At 45.0% G+C, this 18,261-nt stretch overlaps 1 protein-coding gene across 1 annotated transcript in view; it reads left to right on the plus strand.

Annotated features, from left to right (window-relative positions):
- The window catches only part of Ucp4A (Uncoupling protein 4A), a 29,951-nt gene extending 17,241 nt beyond the window's left edge, over positions 1 to 12,710 (plus strand). The window contains exons 6-10 of the mRNA XM_065427756.1: positions 37 to 149; positions 2,583 to 2,667; positions 7,939 to 8,031; positions 8,584 to 8,686; positions 10,117 to 12,710. Of these exons, the coding sequence (XP_065283828.1) occupies positions 37 to 149; positions 2,583 to 2,667; positions 7,939 to 8,031; positions 8,584 to 8,686; positions 10,117 to 10,188 (466 nt within the window). The 3' untranslated portion in view covers positions 10,189 to 12,710. The remainder of the gene's footprint in view (positions 1 to 36; positions 150 to 2,582; positions 2,668 to 7,938; positions 8,032 to 8,583; positions 8,687 to 10,116) is intronic.
- The last annotated feature ends 5,551 nt before the right edge of the window (positions 12,711 to 18,261 follow it).

Here is an 18,261-nt window from a genome sequence, read left to right on the forward strand (position 1 = left end):
TGCGAGCGAGAGCTGGCTGCTTCCTTTTGTCTGCAGGGTGACAGGTACTTGGCAGGCACTAAAGAAGATTGCCTCAGAGGGCGGGATCCGGGGCCTCTGGAGAGGGGCTGCCCCAAATGTCTACCGGGCTGCACTCGTCAACCTTGGCGGTCAGTATGCCTTGCTTCTTTGCCATAGCTCCTACCCTTTCATACTGGAGGGTTTGAAAACTATTTGCTGTTTTGCATGTAAAAAAAAAAATGGTCTTGAAAGTTAAAATTTCTAAGCAAAGCAGTAACCTCTCTGAAAAATCCCAGAAACTCAAGAAATTTACTATGTTTCCATATGTTAATGAGCTCTTGCGTGTACCTAAAGAAAAAGTAATGCTAGTCTTTATGGTGTTCAGGTGGTCTTTTTGGCCGCCAACTTTCTGAGATAAGTGCAAAAAATGTAGGCAGAGAGCCAGAGAAGGGTCGCAAAAGGAATGCGGGGTGGAGCGCGTCACTGTAGCTGCGATGATGATTTTCATAACGCAACCTTCGTGGCTAGGTATCGTAATCAAGACATTGTGCGAAATTATATAGGCATTCCACATTGGAAGAAAAGGTACAGTGCATGTTAGCCAGGCATCAGTTTGACCTTGTGATAAAGGGCTCACATTCTTAAAAACTGCGTGTCACGTTCCCTGAACAGTTCCTAATCATTGTAAGCTACCATGTAACTTTTTTTTTCAGCTATCACATCTGTATGTATACTGTATTTCCTTGAACAAAAGAACTAGTTGTGAGTAAACACTTATCTCGTCATATTTTGTTTGTGTTTTTTTTTGTGTGTGTGTGTGTGAGGATGACATCTTATCAACTCGCCCAGTTTCCAATTCTTCTGCTGTGCAATTTCTGCCTTGCAATCTGTCAACCCCACTCTGTGATTTGAAGCCTACTGCCTCTATCACACTTAACCCTTTAAGGATGAGACATATAAATACTTAAAAAATACATTTCTATTTAATTTAAATATGCAAAATATACTGGAAATGAGCACATTCAGTGGGAAAAAATATGGACATCCCACAGACTGGGAATTGACATAAACAAAGCTTTCTGTGCTGTTTGCATTCATTTATGGTATTTGGCAGTGATGTTGACGGCATACGACAGGTGTGATGTGACGTTAAATGTTACCTCACCTGCACCACTTGTGTTTGTCTATGCAGTATGCAGAACACAGAGAGACGTGTCATTAATTCGCTCATTCCTTTACTGAAGGGAGCCCAAGCGATCAAAGCTTCCTGATGGTGCATTTTCTTTCTCCCGTGTCATGTTAGATGAACTGCCATGAGCGCAAAGGGGTAAGGTTAATCACCCGTTTCCCGACTGCATCAGTACGGGATCTGATCAAACCCATTCCCTGCCTCCTCTCTCTGTCTACTTCCCCTCTAACACTCTCCGTATCTCCTCCCTGACCTGTCGTTGCTGTTGTGCTTGAGCATTGAGGCATTGTGGCCCCGCCCTACCGTTGACATTGCCTATCTCGTCTCCGGCACCCCTGTCGTTAGCAGCTCTTAACCTTCCACGGTGCAGCGTGCTAGGCAGCAGCGGCAGCAGCAGTGGAAAAATCAAAGGAAGAGCAAAAACAGCTTCACTTTAAAAATTTTTTTCAACTTTTACAATGATTGGGAGGTTGGGTCAGCAGCGCCAAACAGAACGCTGGCAGTGAGCTTCTCCCCAACCACCTATGGCTTCGTTTGTAACTTGTAGACAGTTCTTGTCTGTACAAGTTGTGGGCACACTCCAATCCGCAATAGCCTTTTGAGTGCAAGGCATTGCAGAAGGAATGGGAGCAGAGCGGGCACCGTGTTTGATTGCCAATAACTCCGCTTCTGCTGAACGCATTGAAGTACTCCTTGCGGCAAAGTATTTCTGTAATAGCCTATTGCAAATGCCTTTCTCCACTTCGATAAAGGGTGGTGCAGGGCCCCTTTAATGCATAATCTGTTGAAAGCATTCAATGCTTTTTCATACAACCCGTTTTTGTAAAAATTAAGCCCCCGGAGATGTGTCTTCGTTGTTTGGATGAAGCCCGATGGCAGCTGTACATGTGCAAAAATATATTAAAATGGCGGACTGGGCTAGTTTAGTGAGCTTTAAGTATTTTGGAAAGCCTGAACGGACTAAGATGAGTTCTGTTTTCTTCACTAATCCTTGTCCGTTGGCACTTTTTGCAAAAATATAGAACACCTTTAAAGTTGGCTTCTCTGCAAAATGAGGCCTCATGGGAAGAAGCCCCCTTCTGGAATTGCCTTTGTTCTACAAATGATAGCCCTAATATTGGAAGCACAAATACGTGCATTAGCTAAAGACGTTGGAGAGCTTGGCAAATTAAAAAAAAGAAGGTTGATAAAACATCGAGAACAGTTGCAGCACTGCACGCTGACAGTTTCGGAAGGCTGTTGGCCATTTGCCTCTTCGCTGTGTAAAGCGTTGTTTGCTGCCTAAGCACTGACAGGTGTGCGTGTGTGAGCACCTTTGATTTTTTTTGGAATATGCTGGCAGTGTGCCATTTGGAATAGCTGTCCTCTGACGTCCTTGCCTTCCCTCGTGCAGATCTGACGACGTACGACACAGGAAAGCGGCTGCTCCTGCAGCACACGAACCTCAAGGACAACTACTTCACCCACTCACTTGCCAGGTGAGCCACTCATTGCTGTTGGCATTGCTCTTGGTTCTAATGGAAATACATTCGGCCACATACGTACACACATAGATGCGCTCATGGTGGAAATAGAAGGGTACAGCTGGGCTCTTAAGAAGAGGTCACAATTTCACCTGACAGGCAAAGCATTGATTGCAGTGGCAAATTATTGCCGTATTTACTCTACCGTAACACGAGTTTTTTCCTCATGATTTTTGTTGCTTGAATTCGACCCTCGCATTACATTCTAACAATGGGGAAATTTATGATGTTAACACAATTGTTCCAAATTCCATGGTTTTTAACATTTTGTTGGCAACATGTACCTTTATGTCTGGATTCAATCCATAGACAAGTCGACCGAAGTCAAAGCCTTTTTGTTGAAATCGACTCCATTTTTTTGCTGTGCTTGTAACTGGTGTTATGGTGCTGCATTTCCCTGCGGCCTTTTGTGCTTTGACTACGTTCAGTTGCAACACTCTGGTGTTGCATCATACCGACGCAGAGCGTTCGGTATGATGGCCGCTACAGAAGACAAGTAATTTTGATGACTGAGAAGCTGGGAAACTCCTCGGCGGCTCGACGTCAACGAGTCAACAATTCTCAGGTGGTGCCACCAATGGAAGGCCCTTTGTAAATCTGAGGCTGGTCAGAAGGGCATTGTAGTGGCCTGGTACTGTCCCCGAATGGAATGGTTGTGGGGTCTTTTAAGTACAGTCGAATCTCGATAATTCGAACTCGAAGGGGCCGAAAATTTGTTCGTATTAAAAGAAGTTCGAATTAAAGGAAGTGATTGAATGGAGGACTTACCTGCATTGGTGCATGTGTACTGAGCTAACATATCAGTGGGAAGTTCCAGAAGATTTATTCACACATATTTACAAATTGCAGTCAACGTCCGATTTTTCGGACTCCTTAGGGGCCGCAAGAACATCCGAAAAATGGTGTTGGGCTGCTGAGCACGAGGTCGCGGGATCGAATCCCGGCCACGGCGCCCGCATTTCGATGGAGGCGAAATGATAAAACACCCGTGTACTTGGATTTAGGTGCACGTTAAAGAACCCCCGGTGGTCAAAATTTCCGGAGTTCTCCACTACGGCGTGCCTCATAATCAGAAAGTGGTTTTGGCACGTCAAACCCCATAATTTAATTTTTAAAGTCCGAAAAATCGGGCAGTCTGAAAAAATGAATGCGAGCCTTTTACCGCTCCAAGGGCTCAAATCGCCACAGGCACGTCCGAAATAGTTCTGAAGGCCTGACTTATCAGGCGTATCAGTGCTCGTACTGTGATAGGAGACGGCGGGAGCACACATGCATAATTAGAGGAAACATACCATCTCCCGTGACATTTGCCCCCTTCCAACATTTGCTATGCTTCGTCGCGTTACACCGCTGTATTGGGGCGAAGCTGACTTTCTGGAACCAGCATTATGCAACGCGCATTGCTTTCCGCTCACCGCATTCATTGGCGAGGATTACAAAGGTGGAGTCGGCGCCATTGATAACAGCGGCAAATTGTTTCATTGAAACACACGGCACCGAACAGCAAGAAGAGAAGTTTGATAGCGAACGTCGAAGTTGCTAGTCCTAGCATTGCCACTGTGTTGGCTATGGCTGCCAGCAGTCTGCTTGCGAGAGCGCCAGCTCGAGGCGGCGAGAAAATCAAAGTGGCGGTGGTGGTGATGCCGTGTTGTACCTGCGGCCATGGCAAAAAGTCCAGAAAATCGGACGGCGAAGGTTTTTTGCATCCGAAATTATAGATGTTCTTATACATTGACTCTGTGGGCTACATAGCGGTGCCCCGAAGATGTCCGAATTATCGGGCACGTCCGAAAAATTGGGAGTCCGGAAAATCGGTCGGTGACTGTACAGGACACTCATCGCTAGCAGAAGTAATCAGTCATGTGAGCCAGCACACGCCTGCGCACAAATTTCTGCCGTGGCATTTTTTTTTCTTTCCACGCGATGCTGAGGGTTCTCTCCTAAGCTCTTCCTGTATGGTGGGGTCAGAGAAATGCTGGTCGGAGGCACTACTACGTGATTTGGCACGCTGCTGAGAGCATTGCCGGAGCGCAGTATGTTCTAATTAACCGTCACAAATGCTTGCGCATTTGAATTACTGGCCGTTTTCACCCATTGGAATACGCATAACTTTGACGGGACCAGAGCGTCAGTTCAAATAAACCAAAAGTTCGAATTAAGCGTGTTCGAATTAACGAGATTCGACTGTACTTAATGTCACACAAGCTCGATGGTACGGAAGACTTGATTCTTGGGCGATCAATTTCGGAAGTAGTTTCGCTTTTGTGAGATTTGGCTTGTTTCGGTACCGAACCCCTCGGAATATATGGCCAGCAATGCTCTTGGCATTGCGAAAGAGCTTGGCCCAGGGCCAGAAACACTTTTCGGGGACACTTTCAGGGCCAAGTCACATGAAATTCATGTCATCGCCCGAGAATACTGCCCAACGAAAGCTCCTCTTCTCAGACGACGATGATAAGCGAAGAGAACTCGATTCCGTTTTGATTCCTTTAATAAACGTACCATTTCTCTTTCTGTTCATCTCGCGTTACATACCATTTTTATTTATTTATTTTTATTTCGCAGACTTATAAGTCAACATTCATGTTACAACCATGGTTGCGTTACATTTCAGCAAATACGGTACACAGCTATGCAAAGCAAGGTTAGTCGTTTTATCAGCTGCATAAACTGCTGTAAATATTCACCGACTAAATTAACAAGCACGTTGTCACATGTGCACAGGCAAACATGAACACATCCCACTCGATGGCTATGGACACTCACTGTCAGAACGCTGGCGTGATAAAGAGCGGCAGCAGCAGCAAGCGAATTCCCGTCTGGGCTGCCTCTCGCTTCAATACGGACTAGGTATGTGAGAGCATAGCACACACGAAGCCATCAGCTATCTCAGGTCAGCTAACTTTCAAACTCAACGCAGATTTCCTCCAAGATAGGATGCATGCAGCTACATTCAGCTGCCAAAGTCTGAGTAGAAGAGTTGTGCGCTAATCTGCCACACACTAACTGCTGCATGTTGCTATCTTGTGTTGCTAGAAAAGCATGTAGGTGCTATGGACTGCAACATTTTGTTCAGTTTCGCGTGAAGAGCCCAGGATTTTTTCATTGTGCAGCATTGCACATAGCCAAATATGTGAGCCCACATTGAAAAAACGACTTAGCCTATGAGTGGCGTGGTGTTAATGCAATAAATAGAGGCATGTTGCCCTGTATACTGGTGTCCTCTTCGTTGCTGAATGTTTGAGGGAAGCCAATTGAGTAAGCACCGGTGAAATTTTTTATCCCAGCACCCCAGGGGCTTGTCCTGTCGCAGTGTGCGCATGTTTTGTGTGACATATGTATGCGCACGGACTGTGCTGCGTATGTACTGCACACATTTGTGCAGCGAATCTCTTTCACTTGTGCCACCTGGAACCTGCAAAGGCACGTATGAAGTTAAGCATTCTGCTTGTGTCTTGCGTGAGAACCTCGGCAGCTTTTCTTAACGTAACCGTACATATGGAGTGACATCTGAGCCAGTGTCTGAGGACGGCTTCACCTTGTAACAGTGCACTTATGGTGAACCAGATTCCAGCTGATCCAGCAGTTGGCATTGGTAGGATAGAAGTATACGTACGATTGTGGCCGAATGGTTGGAGCATCGGGCTGCTGTGCTGGTGTACCGAGGTTAAATTCCACCATAAGGCATGCAATTAAATTTTTTTCTTTTAGACGTGAGCTATTCGGCAAGACAGCAGTAGCACCCAGAAGCCACGGTTAGGTTAGGTCCCTCTGCAAACCGGGAAGGTTTGCAGAGGGACCTTCGCTTTAAAATTAGGGCAACACTCGTCTACCGTGACTGTCCAAGTATTCGTATAGCCAAAATGTGGTACGTATGTGGCATGTGCTGCACTCAGGCTCCTCTCTCATGCTTCCCTCCAGACACGCTGCGGCATCTAGTGGCGCTCCCATGAAGTCCAGGCATAGCCTCAGAGATGTGTGGTGCGCCGGTGCATGTGAACGCTGCGAATTACTCCCTCCATCCCCATGGGTATTTGTGGCACAGCGCACTAAAGCAGCTGGCTGCTGCACACGAGTAACACATGTGATGTGGGTTGATGCAGGTTCAAGTCTACCGAGCACTGGAGAAATTTTAAAAGTATGTTTTCTTTAATTGGGAAGTGCCATAAATGAGGTTAGGCACACACTTTTATATTGCGCATTTTAAAATGCACTGTCTTCAGGATCGGTCTGCACTATCATTTGAATTGGCCCTTATTTTTAGTCAGATACTGGTCTGACAAAGCCAAGAATGCCACTTGTATTAGAACCTTTGGCCACATCAGGTGTGACTGCTCACAGACTTTCAGTGGAGCAATAATTCTCAGTGTTGCTCTCAGAAATACAGTTCTTTTTCGCTTTCCAAGATGCCACTCAACAAAGTGTCGTGATCATGAGTGTGCCACCGCCGTTACTGTCGTGCCTTCGCTATCATGGCCATCGAACTACCATCATGTCATGCCAATGTCTTTGTTGTCATGCATCGTTGTCATGCAGTAAGTGGCTTAAGGACGGCACAGGTGTCCTGTGTCATTGTTTTTATTTATTGCAACGACAGTTATGTGAACACTCAAGGTGCCTTTGTGCCGTTGCCGCAGCCGTGCTGTTAAGGTGTTGATGGGGCATGCACAGTGTGTGCTCATGGTGAGTTAGAAGGTAGTACTACCCAAATCTAAAGTTATAGAGACATGCAGTGCGTTTGGGTGCAAGAACGAAAAGAAGCCAAGCGGGTGCACCGTCACGCTCCGTTCAGTAGGCTCTGCAACAGAGCCAGATCAGTGTTCTGCCTTCTGCTGCTGGCATTGGAGTTATGTGCTTGAACAGTAGCGTCCTTGCTGAGTGGCTGTGTGTGTGCCATACCGTGGAGCGTACAGTGGTCTGAGCAGAACGGACAGTACACTTCAAGCTTCGAAAGCTAACAGTTTTCCTTCAGCCTCATTTAGTGCCGCCCTATTGAGGCGGGATGGTCGCAATGCAAGTGGCAGCGAATTGCCCAGTTTTTCCTTTTCTCTGTTGCCACAGGTCTCCTGCAGTATTGTCCATTTCTTTTTTTGTGAATCAGATCGTGTAAACAGACAAACGAAAAGCAAGCAGCATTCTTCAGCCTTCATTGCTTGGCACAAAATGTCAGTGACGCACGATTGCTTTAGTGATTGGCCTTGACAAGCCTGTTTCTGCGTGCTGCAGTGGGATGTCCGGCCTGATAGCTGCAACCCTTGGCACGCCTGCTGATGTGATCCGCACGAGGGTCATGAACCAGCCAACAGACAACCAGGGAAGGTGAGCAGCTCACAGAACTCCGATAACATATCTACATTGTGAGAATGCCACTGTAGCTGCAACAAAGAGAGAGAGAGAGCAGTGTTAAAGCAGTCATTCTGGGAGGGTTGCCACACATTGCCCTTTCATCTAGATCCTGTGGCAACCCTCTTGGAACAGCTGCTTTCCAGAACTGCCAACACGTGGCAACACAACTTTATGCTAGCACTGCCTTTACAACAACTGGCTTCCCCAGAGGTGGCATTGCATTTTTTTTTTCTTCTTAAGAACCAGGCAAGCAGCTGTGTCAAACATTATATTGAACGATCCAAACTATAGAATTGGACATTTCTGAAAAATTTCAGTAAGAAAACAGAGCAGCGGTAAGCACACAATCTTGTTTCCTGGCATTTCAAGAGAGAAGTGCACGTCCCGCATACACACCCTACTGTAGTCACATGTGAATGAAATAGGTGAAGCTCTGATTCTCAGTACAGGAGCCGCTCACAAAATGCGTCTGTGCTGTGCGACATGTGTGCGATGATGTCATTTTGCTGTTTGTTGCTCGTGCAGGGGTCTGCTCTACAGCTCCCCCCTAGACTGCCTACTCAAGACAGTACGGGGCGAGGGTTTCAAGGCACTTTACAAGGGCTTCTTCCCCATCTGGGCGCGCATGGTCAGTGCCCACGGCTCTCCCTTTCCTGTTTGCCGCCGAGCGTGAGGTGGGCTCGACTGGTCGCTGTGGTGGCTGCCTTTTCAATGACAGCGAAATGCAAAAATGGCTGTGCGCATGTGCTGGTTTGATGCACAGTAAAGGAGGCCAATTACAGGGAACCCCCATCACGAGAAGGAAACTGACAGGGTAAAAATTGGTGGGAGCAAACAGTCATGAGCAGGAGCCCTACCGCTTTCCTTGAAAAGAAAAGTATACAATCAATTGCCGGTACTAACATATGGGGCAGAAACTTGGAGGTTAACAAAGACGTGTGAGAAGTGAGGGCCCATGAAACGAGCGATTGAACAAGATATGTTAGGCATAACAATGAGGGACAGGAAGACAGCAGCATGGATTAGGGAGGTAACAAGTGTAGGCAATATTCCAGTTGACATTAAGAGGAAGAAATGAAGTTGGGTGGGGCGTGATAGACATAGGGCAGATAACTGGTGGTCTACTACAGTTCTAGGATGGGCACCAAGAGAATGGAAGCGCAGTCAAGAATGGCAGAGGAATAGGTGGTGTGATGAGATTAGGTTATTTGCCAGCATAAGGTGGAGTCAGCTGGCACAAGCCAGGTTAATTGGAGATCACTGTGAGAGGCCTTCATCTTGAAGCTGACAAAAACAAGGTGATGATGATGAAAGAGCGGCATGTTTCTGCAGTTATGGAGTCCTTCACTACAACAACAGCATGTTCTAATTTTCATCATGTGGTATATACTCAAGTCATGAAAGGTAATATAACTTTTTGGCAGGGCATAAAGCACATAACGTACAAATGCTTGTGTGTGTCGTCTGCTTTGTCTCACATGAAAGAACCCAGATTTTTTTTTTTCATTTTCTTGAGCATTTCATTATGGTGCCTGTCAAAACCCAGGTGTATCTTTGCGATCAGCCGGAGAGCGCGCAACGATACGCATTGTGTTTTGTTTTTAAGGTGTTTAGCCCCAGTGGTCAGTCATTCGCTTTAATCCATGACTGCGTAAGCGGTGAAACTTGGGAGGAGGAGCTTTTCAGCCACATCTCTGGCTAACAGCGGGGTAGAAAACTTGGGCCATAGGTTAGGCTAGGTCAATCTGGGTTACATTGTGCTAGGTCGGGTTTAGGAATATATTATGAAAATGTTGACACGAGAGCGCTAACTCCAGTTTAAGGTGACAAACTCAAAACAATTTGCCAGCCTTATGTCATTTGTGCTTGCTATGTTATTTATACATTTGTGTTACATTCTGCCATCAAGCTATCCTTTAATGGCACTATTAAGCATTATGTCTTGCGGAGCAATTGGTGTGCATTTTCCCTCAACTTCATCCCCAAATTTATGCACTCATCCTGATTTTCGCCTCTATTTTTTCACTTCCTCCCTAATTGCTTTAATCCACTTTGCAGGCACCATGGTCTTTCACATTTTGGGTCACGTACGAGGAGTTCAGACGTTTTGCCGGCGTCCGGTCATTCTGAAGATGGCCCTTGCCGACTTCTTTAGACCCACAATCCCATGTTCCTGCCCATCTTTGTAGTTTTATTTTTCATCCTCATATCAGACAGAAAAAAGAATTATATGGTGCGGCGCTTTGACAGAAGCTGCTGCTGGCATAAAGCATGCGCAGTTTTTTTTTTTACTTTTTGTTTGTTTCGGTGCTTCTTGGGACATTTGCAAGAAACCATGCAAGCCACCGTTTTCTATTTTGTTGTTGTTCTTCTTGTAGTTGTTCTCGTAGTTGTTATTGTTGCCATTGTTTGTCGCCATTGCTTTGGACGTGTGTGGAAGTTAGTGGGGTGATGGCTTGGCGGGGTCAGGGCGTGCTTTGTGCGTCGGCAGACGCATTGTCGTCGTGTTGTGAGAGCTTTTTTGTGTGCATGCACTGCGGCTGTGATGCTAGAGCACTAGGTGGTACGTGTGCAAATGACAGTGCCGTTTATATGAAAAGATTGTGTCACTGCGTAGAGTCATGATGGATTAGTTTTTATTGGCCGGTGGCCATCTTTACTCATGGGGATGAGAAAACGGCACGACCCTATGGCAATTACATTTTGGGAGCGTTTAATGCTTTGTTTCACTCTGACGGTGAAAGGACGCTGGCAGCAGGTGCTGCTGTGAGGCTTTATTTTCCTGCCTGTGGAAATATAAATGCAATCATAGGGTGGCATTGGAGCTCTGAAACGTGTGTGGTATAGTGGTGACTGCTTAGCAAAGTTAAGGTATGTTTCTTGCCCAAAGTGTGTGCAATGTTTGGTGGCTGGTAATGCAAATGAGGTCGTGCCTTGAAGGGTTAGCAGTCGCAAGTTAGTTTACATGCATTTAGTTTTATGTATTGCGTCTTCTCTTATCCCAATGCGCTATCATTCTCTTGTGCTGTTTCTTGTGCTGAGCTAATCGAACACGTGATCGCACTAAAGAAAGAGTTTTGCTTGTTATTTTGTATTTCATGCAACATAGCATTAACATGATCCCCTTGCCTGATTATACAAAGTGGCTGTAGACTTGAGTATTTAACGCTGTAAGGGCGAACTTGTAGGCTAGAAGTGCACTCATACAGTCATTGTCATACAGTGAAAAAAAAAGAAAAATGACGCAAATGTGAAGCAGGGTCAATCAACTCAAGTGTCCTCTCAGATGAGTGTTTGTCAAAAAGATGCGATTGTTTTATACAGCGGATAACTGACTGTGTAATGTTTCACCTATCAAAGGGTTTCATGCTGTATGAAATGTTCATGTATCTTAGTGTTTCTGACTTATGTGTCGAAGCATTTGTTGCGGTACAAAATGTTCACATAGTTTCAATACAAACCGTTAGCTGAAGAACAGTGGTTGTGTCCTTGTTTGTGCCATTTTTTTTATGCTTGAATACTATGTTGGTAGCACTTCCCTACAGTGGTCTTGGCTAAAGACACTTTTCAGGAGCATGCCAGTCTGAAACAATTCGAAGGTGAATGCGTTGCGTTTGAGGAAGCAGGGTTAAACTCCCTTCCACAGCTGATTCCTTGCAAAGACGTATAAACGATACGCCAGTTTAGTTTGTCCTTTACTACTGCTATCCTGGAGTGTCGTTTTCACTGAAGATCAAGTCACCATTCAGCCAGAAGTGACCGCTCATACAGTTTGGTTAATGTTAAGGCCGACCACAGATAAGGGACTTAGACGGGCTAGTTGGCTACTGGTTTGATGAAACATGGTTAAATTTTCACATGTAAGGACGCGACAGAGAGAGACTACACAGAGGACTAAGCTCAGTTGAAGTTCAGCGATTGTCCTCTGTACATTCATTCTTTGTCTCATCCTCACAAGCACCGATTTAACCATGTTTCATCAAGGCCGATCACTTTTGGGTCACTCCAGATGGCGTCCATTGCTTGTGCAAAATTTCTTTAGACGATTACGATTGGTCAAATCGTTCGCGCACATTGATAAAGCATGATGAATGTGCTTAAAAAGCTGACCACAGCCATCATCTCATTTCTTTTGGTCCGAGATGCTGATGTTGAAGAAAAGGGCGGACACATTGAAAGTACGTGTCTAGAAGGAGGTGAAAGCTACCTACTGCTTTGAATGGGGTCGCCATGTGACTGCAGGCTTTTCCTGCATGTCTTGGCGGAAGAAAATGCAGATTTTCTCATAGTTTGTTAGACCAGCCACCAGCAGCACACCACAAAAAAAAAAAGCCTTGCTTTTCTTTGTTAGTCAAGTTGTTTAGTAATACTGCTAATTTGTTTTGCTTTGTTTATTAACCTCTTTTGAGTTATGCTGATTTATTTAGTAGGCTTGAGTTGACTGCATTTTGCAGTGCTTTATACTTGTTACAGATATACTGTATGGATACACTACCGAATGTACGAAAAGAAAAAAAAGAAAGAAATGTTGCTTCAGACATGTTTTAATGTTTGATCGACCGTATGCCATTGATCTCAAGGTTATGTGCACAGCATCTGTGTAACATTTTATATGAACTCACCTGAAAATAAAAATTGGTTTTTAATTGCAACGTATATATCACTCCTGCACATTCTGGAGGCAAATATTTTTGTTATTTTGTTGTATATTTGAGAACAATTCTAGGGGGCAAGGGGGAGGGGGGGGGGGACTGGTAGTGCTGAAGCCAGATGTTTCAGCAAATGTTGCGAGCAACGTTTTGCTTTCTTTCTAAAAGACGTTTTATTGTAGCTTTACTATGTTTGGCCAAGTGCAAAGTTTCGTTGCAGTTGCTTGATGTCCAATGCTACGTAGGTTTTAGTTGACGTGCGTAAAACCTTTGCGAGACATCTCTGTGCATTTGTGTGCAAACTGCAAAGCGTATGTAAACTGGGGTGGTGTGTATGTGCACTTCACACACTCGTGTTTTGTGAATATGTAAATTCCCGATGTGTGTTTTTTTTTTGTTACCCTCGAGAGAAGCATAGGTTTATGACATATATATATATATATACACATTACACTCAAGCCTTGACAATGCAGTGCCTAGGCGGAAAGTTAGAGCATTGTCGGACATGTTGAACGCATGGCAGTCAGTTGTGCTTTTGTATGTACTCGTTGAACGTGGCGACGTTTTGCATGCGAGCCCGTTGGCTCGTGGTACTTGCATTTTCTGTTTGGAACAGCAGAGATCCTGGAATGCACGGATCGATGACACTCGCTACACGGCGTGCCATGTTTTTTCAGCCGACCAATAGTGTCGCCCTAAGTAGTGTTTTGTGCTAATAAAAACTGTCCATAAGTTGTGTTAAATGCGTCTTGCCTCTTGAATGTTTGCGTGCTACTTTCATTGCCCCATACCTTCAGTGCATGTAATGCAGCTGCGTGTGACATATACGGAAAGGTCTTTACTTGTTAGAGCAGTTATACTATAGAGGGTGTCCCACGTAACTTTTGCCAAACCCTAAATATATGCAAATCCCATGTAGCTGGTCAGAACAAAGGTAATGCTGTTTGCCATCACTTCGAGATACTCAGATCATTTTTTTTTCGTTCCACCTATTTGGATAATTAGTCTTAATAATAACTTCTCAGTTATAATTAGATGAAAAGTGGCAATCAGTTGGATTGTTCTACATATATTTGCCTCATATTTTCATATAAAACTTCATTATATTATCCAGTGATCTTATGGGAAAAACAATCGAATGAATTACTAGCAGTTCCTGCCACAGTGCAACGAAGGCCACTTGTCGTAGCTAGTTTATTTACTGCCAACATGTGTTACGACGTTCATTTTTCCCGTCACAAATAATGTACAGCACAAATATGTAAAATGTCGGTTGGCAAGTGCAAAGCAACATACATTTGCGCAAAATGCAAGGTATCGAAGATTAGGGGGAGGGGGGACACCTGGCACTTGCCTCCCTCTCTTTGCCACCCCCCAGATTTTTGCGTATCGAAATATGTGGCGTACCGCACGACATGTGACGATGCTCGTTTGACTAGCTACACATCCCACGGTCAAGTGCGTGCCTCCCCCCCCCCCCCCCCCCCCCCGCTGAAATCTATTCCCGGCCACTGCCACTGCGAAGTGGCACTTTACCTCAAAAGTAATTGTTTTATCGCGTTCCATAATGGTGAGCGAGGTGTGTCCCATCCAAACTTTTGTATTCGAACTTACGTTTGTTATGTGGTGGCAGGAACTGTGCCTGCTGGAGCAAAAAGAAACTGCCCACACCTAAACTCACCGGAGTTGGCGTGCATGTTGTCCACGGTAGCGGTCATTCTGTATGTTGTAAAATACACATTTTAAAGCCCCCCCCTCCCTCTAACTTTCTTGGCTTTTCCTGGACGTACATTGATAGAAGACTAAAGAGCAGTTGGCATGTGTTATTATTATTTTTTCATGCAACAAAGAGTACATCAATCGAGCCGTACTCCACTTGTGCGTTCCAATGACAAAGTAACTTAAGTGCCAAATTTTCGACAAATGTGGCCGTGTAGCTTGGCTGTAGTTTGGCTGTAGCTTGACATTTGTGCACCAGAGTGACTTAACGTTAAAGAATGGAGTCGGAAGTCAGACTTTGGGGGTGACAAGAGGCAAACAAAATGAAGAAAATGCAAAGTGGCGAAAACAGTCGACTAATTGTTGCTTTGCTAAGCTACACTGTTGCAACAACCGAAAAGATTTTTGGCTGGTAGGTTACAGCGACATGTTGATCAACCTTTATCTTTCTTTTATGGATCACGTCTTCTGAGTCCCGAAATATTCATTCGTATTCTTTTTTCCCATTTGTGGCCATTAAGCCCCGTTCCCTTTATTTCCTTTTTCTCAGAATAGTGTCTCCTGCCATAGAGGAGCTGGCTTTCCTGCACAGCTCGGTCACCTGTAGCAGCTAAGCTTTTTAAATATGTTGAACCACAATATAATCAACATGTATACAATGAATTATTGGATATAACAAAATAGATTAAAAATATTTCTCCTTAACATCAATGTGTAACAAATAGATATGAATATTGGATGTAACGAAGGCAATCTTGTGTCGCATGCGATTGTATATCAAGGTTCACTTGTATTGAAGTAAAGAATGCAAAGTTCCAAATACAATGGCATGCAAGATGCTTTCTCCAAACAATAAATTGGAAAAACGAGAAAGAGGAGCTTATTATATTCTTCTAAATATGGCAACCTGCAGTGGTTGTAGCACCTTCCCGGGAGTATTCTCTCGGTCAATAATTGCACCACAAAGTGATGACCTGCACATTCATTTTGGCTGCGGCAGTTGCAACATTTGAATGCTCTATCAGATGCATGGGTTTATATGGTTTAGCTGGCGGTTGGGTGAACCAGGGGCGAAAAAAAGGATTAGCAGACAGAAAACCTACAACTGTACAACTGTTTTTTGTAGGTGTAAGAACACCTACAAAAAACATGCACAAGTCAGCTGCCCTGCCAAACTATTAATCTCAAGATTTCCTCCTGAACATGCAGCAGTCGCCACACATTGTTGCGGCACTCCTGCTCCTCAAGTTTCTAGAATGAGAATTTCAGGATTAATGCATCTGGTTCCATCAATGCATGTTTATCTTGCATGTTGCAGATAGCCTTTCCTTTAAACATAGTCATTAAAATAAAGCCAATAGCTGAACGCTCGATCTATGTACGCATTGATGACTCTGTCTGGACAAGGGAGATTTTAAAATAAAATTTCTGGACTGGGGATGATGTTGCAAAAGTGAAGCCGCACTGCCGCCATCTTGCTAGGGGCACGTGAAAGCATTTATGCATAGTGGAGAATTTAGGAAGTGCTGTCTTCCCACTTTGTGCAGATTTAAGGTGGATAATTTCGCCTTGCACATCTTGCTCGGCGTGTACTTTTGTGTTGCTGGTTTTAGCTTGATATTTGAATGTTTTGCCAAATTCTGTGGTAGATTATGATAGGAATACTCGGCCAAAGATAGTACTGCAGCCAGAAACTAGTTTTTATTTTTTCTATTATCCTAGCATTTATGCTCAAAGAACAAGAACACTTGATCTCCAGACTTCAGCTGGTGCAGATCTCTTTCAGAGGTGATGCAGAGGCAAACACTGGCTTCACCTCTACTTGTAAGAAGTGGTGGGGGGCTGTAATACCAGTTTCTTCTTTTTAAACCTCCTCAGTATGCATCCGACCTTGAGCAGGGGCCCCTACTGATGAAGAAGGTCGCACTCAAAGAAGCGCATGGGCACCTTGGTAACACCGGTTGAAACTTTTTCTTAGTCTATCGTCAGTTGTCCTTTGGTGCGACTTGATCCTCTGTCCTAGCTCCGCTGCTCTCGCATCCCTGCTGCACCTCTGGTATTGTTGCCTCGGAGAACACTAATAAATTTCACTACACATCCCAAAGTGGGGCTAGGTGCAAGCTCTCTACCAAACTACCATTAGTCGATTTATAGTGCTCAAACGAGCTTTTATTATTCAATTATCCTAGTATTAAGAACACTTGATCTCCAGACTTCAGCTGGTGCAGGTGACGCAGAGGCAAACACTGGCTTCACCTCTACTTGTAAGAAGTGGTGGGGGGCTGTAATACCAGTTTCTTCTTTTTAAACCTCCTCAGTATGCATCCGACCTTGAGCAGGGGCCCCTACTGATGAAGAAGGTCGCACTCAAAGAAGCGCATGGGCACCTTGGTAACACCGGTTGAAACTTTTTCTTAGTCTATCGTCAGTTGTCCTTTGGTGCGACTTGATCCTCTGTCCTAGCTCCGCTGCTCTCGCATCCCTGCTGCACCTCTGGTATTGTTGCCTCGGAGAACACTAATAAAGGCACCACTACACATCCCAAAGTGGGGCTAGGTGCAAGCTCTCTACCAAACTACCATTAGTCGATTTATAGTGCTCAAACGAGCTTTTATTATTCAATTATCCTAGTATTAAGAACACTTGATCTCCAGACTTCAGCTGGCGCAGGTGACGCAGAGGCAAACACTGGCTTCACCTCTACTTGTAAGAAGTGGTGGGGGGCTGTATTACCAGTTTCTTCTTTTTAAACCTCCTCAGTATGCATCCGACCTTGAGCAGGGGCCCCTACTGATGAAGAAGGTCGCACTCAAAGAAGCGCATGGGCACCTTGGTAACACCGGTTGAAACTTTTTCTTAGTCTATCGTCAGTTGTCCTTTGGTGCGACTTGATCCTCTGTCCTAGCTCCGCTGCTCTCGCATCCCTGCTGCACCTCTGGTATTGTTGCCTCGGAGAACACTAATAAAGGCACCACTACACATCCCAAAGTGGGGCTAGGTGCAAGCTCTCTACCAAACTACCATTAGTCGATTTATAGTGCTCAAACGAGCTTTTATTATTCAATTATCCTAGTATTAAGAACACTTGATCTCCAGACTTCAGCTGGCGCAGGTGACGCAGAGGCAAACACTGGCTTCACCTCTACTTGTAAGAAGTGGTGGGGGGCTGTATTACCAGTTTCTTCTTTTTAAACCTCCTCAGTATGCATCCGACCTTGAGCAGGGGCCCCTACTGATGAAGAAGGTCGCACTCAAAGAAGCGCATGGGCACCTTGGTAACACCGGTTGAAACTTTTTCTTAGTCTATCGTCAGTTGTCCTTTGGTGCGACTTGATCCTCTGTCCTAGCTCCGCTGCTCTCGCATCCCTGCTGCACCTCTGGTATTGTTGCCTCGGAGAACACTAATAAAGGCACCACTACACATCCCAAAGTGGGGCTAGGTGCAAGCTCTCTACCAAACTACCATTAGTCGATTTATAGTGCTCAAACGAGCTTTTATTATTCAATTATCCTAGTATTAAGAACACTTGATCTCCAGACTTCAGCTGGCGCAGGTGACGCAGAGGCAAACACTGGCTTCACCTCTACTTGTAAGAAGTGGTGGGGGGCTGTATTACCAGTTTCTTCTTTTTAAACCTCCTCAGTATGCATCCGACCTTGAGCAGGGGCCCCTACTGATGAAGAAGGTCGCACTCAAAGAAGCGCATGGGCACCTTGGTAACACCGGTTGAAACTTTTTCTTAGTCTATCGTCAGTTGTCCTTTGGTGCGACTTGATCCTCTGTCCTAGCTCCGCTGCTCTCGCATCCCTGCTGCACCTCTGGTATTGTTGCCTC

The sequence above is a fragment of the Dermacentor albipictus genome, chromosome 8, assembly GCF_038994185.2.
Source record: "Dermacentor albipictus isolate Rhodes 1998 colony chromosome 8, USDA_Dalb.pri_finalv2, whole genome shotgun sequence".
NCBI classification, from domain to species: domain Eukaryota; kingdom Metazoa; phylum Arthropoda; class Arachnida; order Ixodida; family Ixodidae; genus Dermacentor; species Dermacentor albipictus.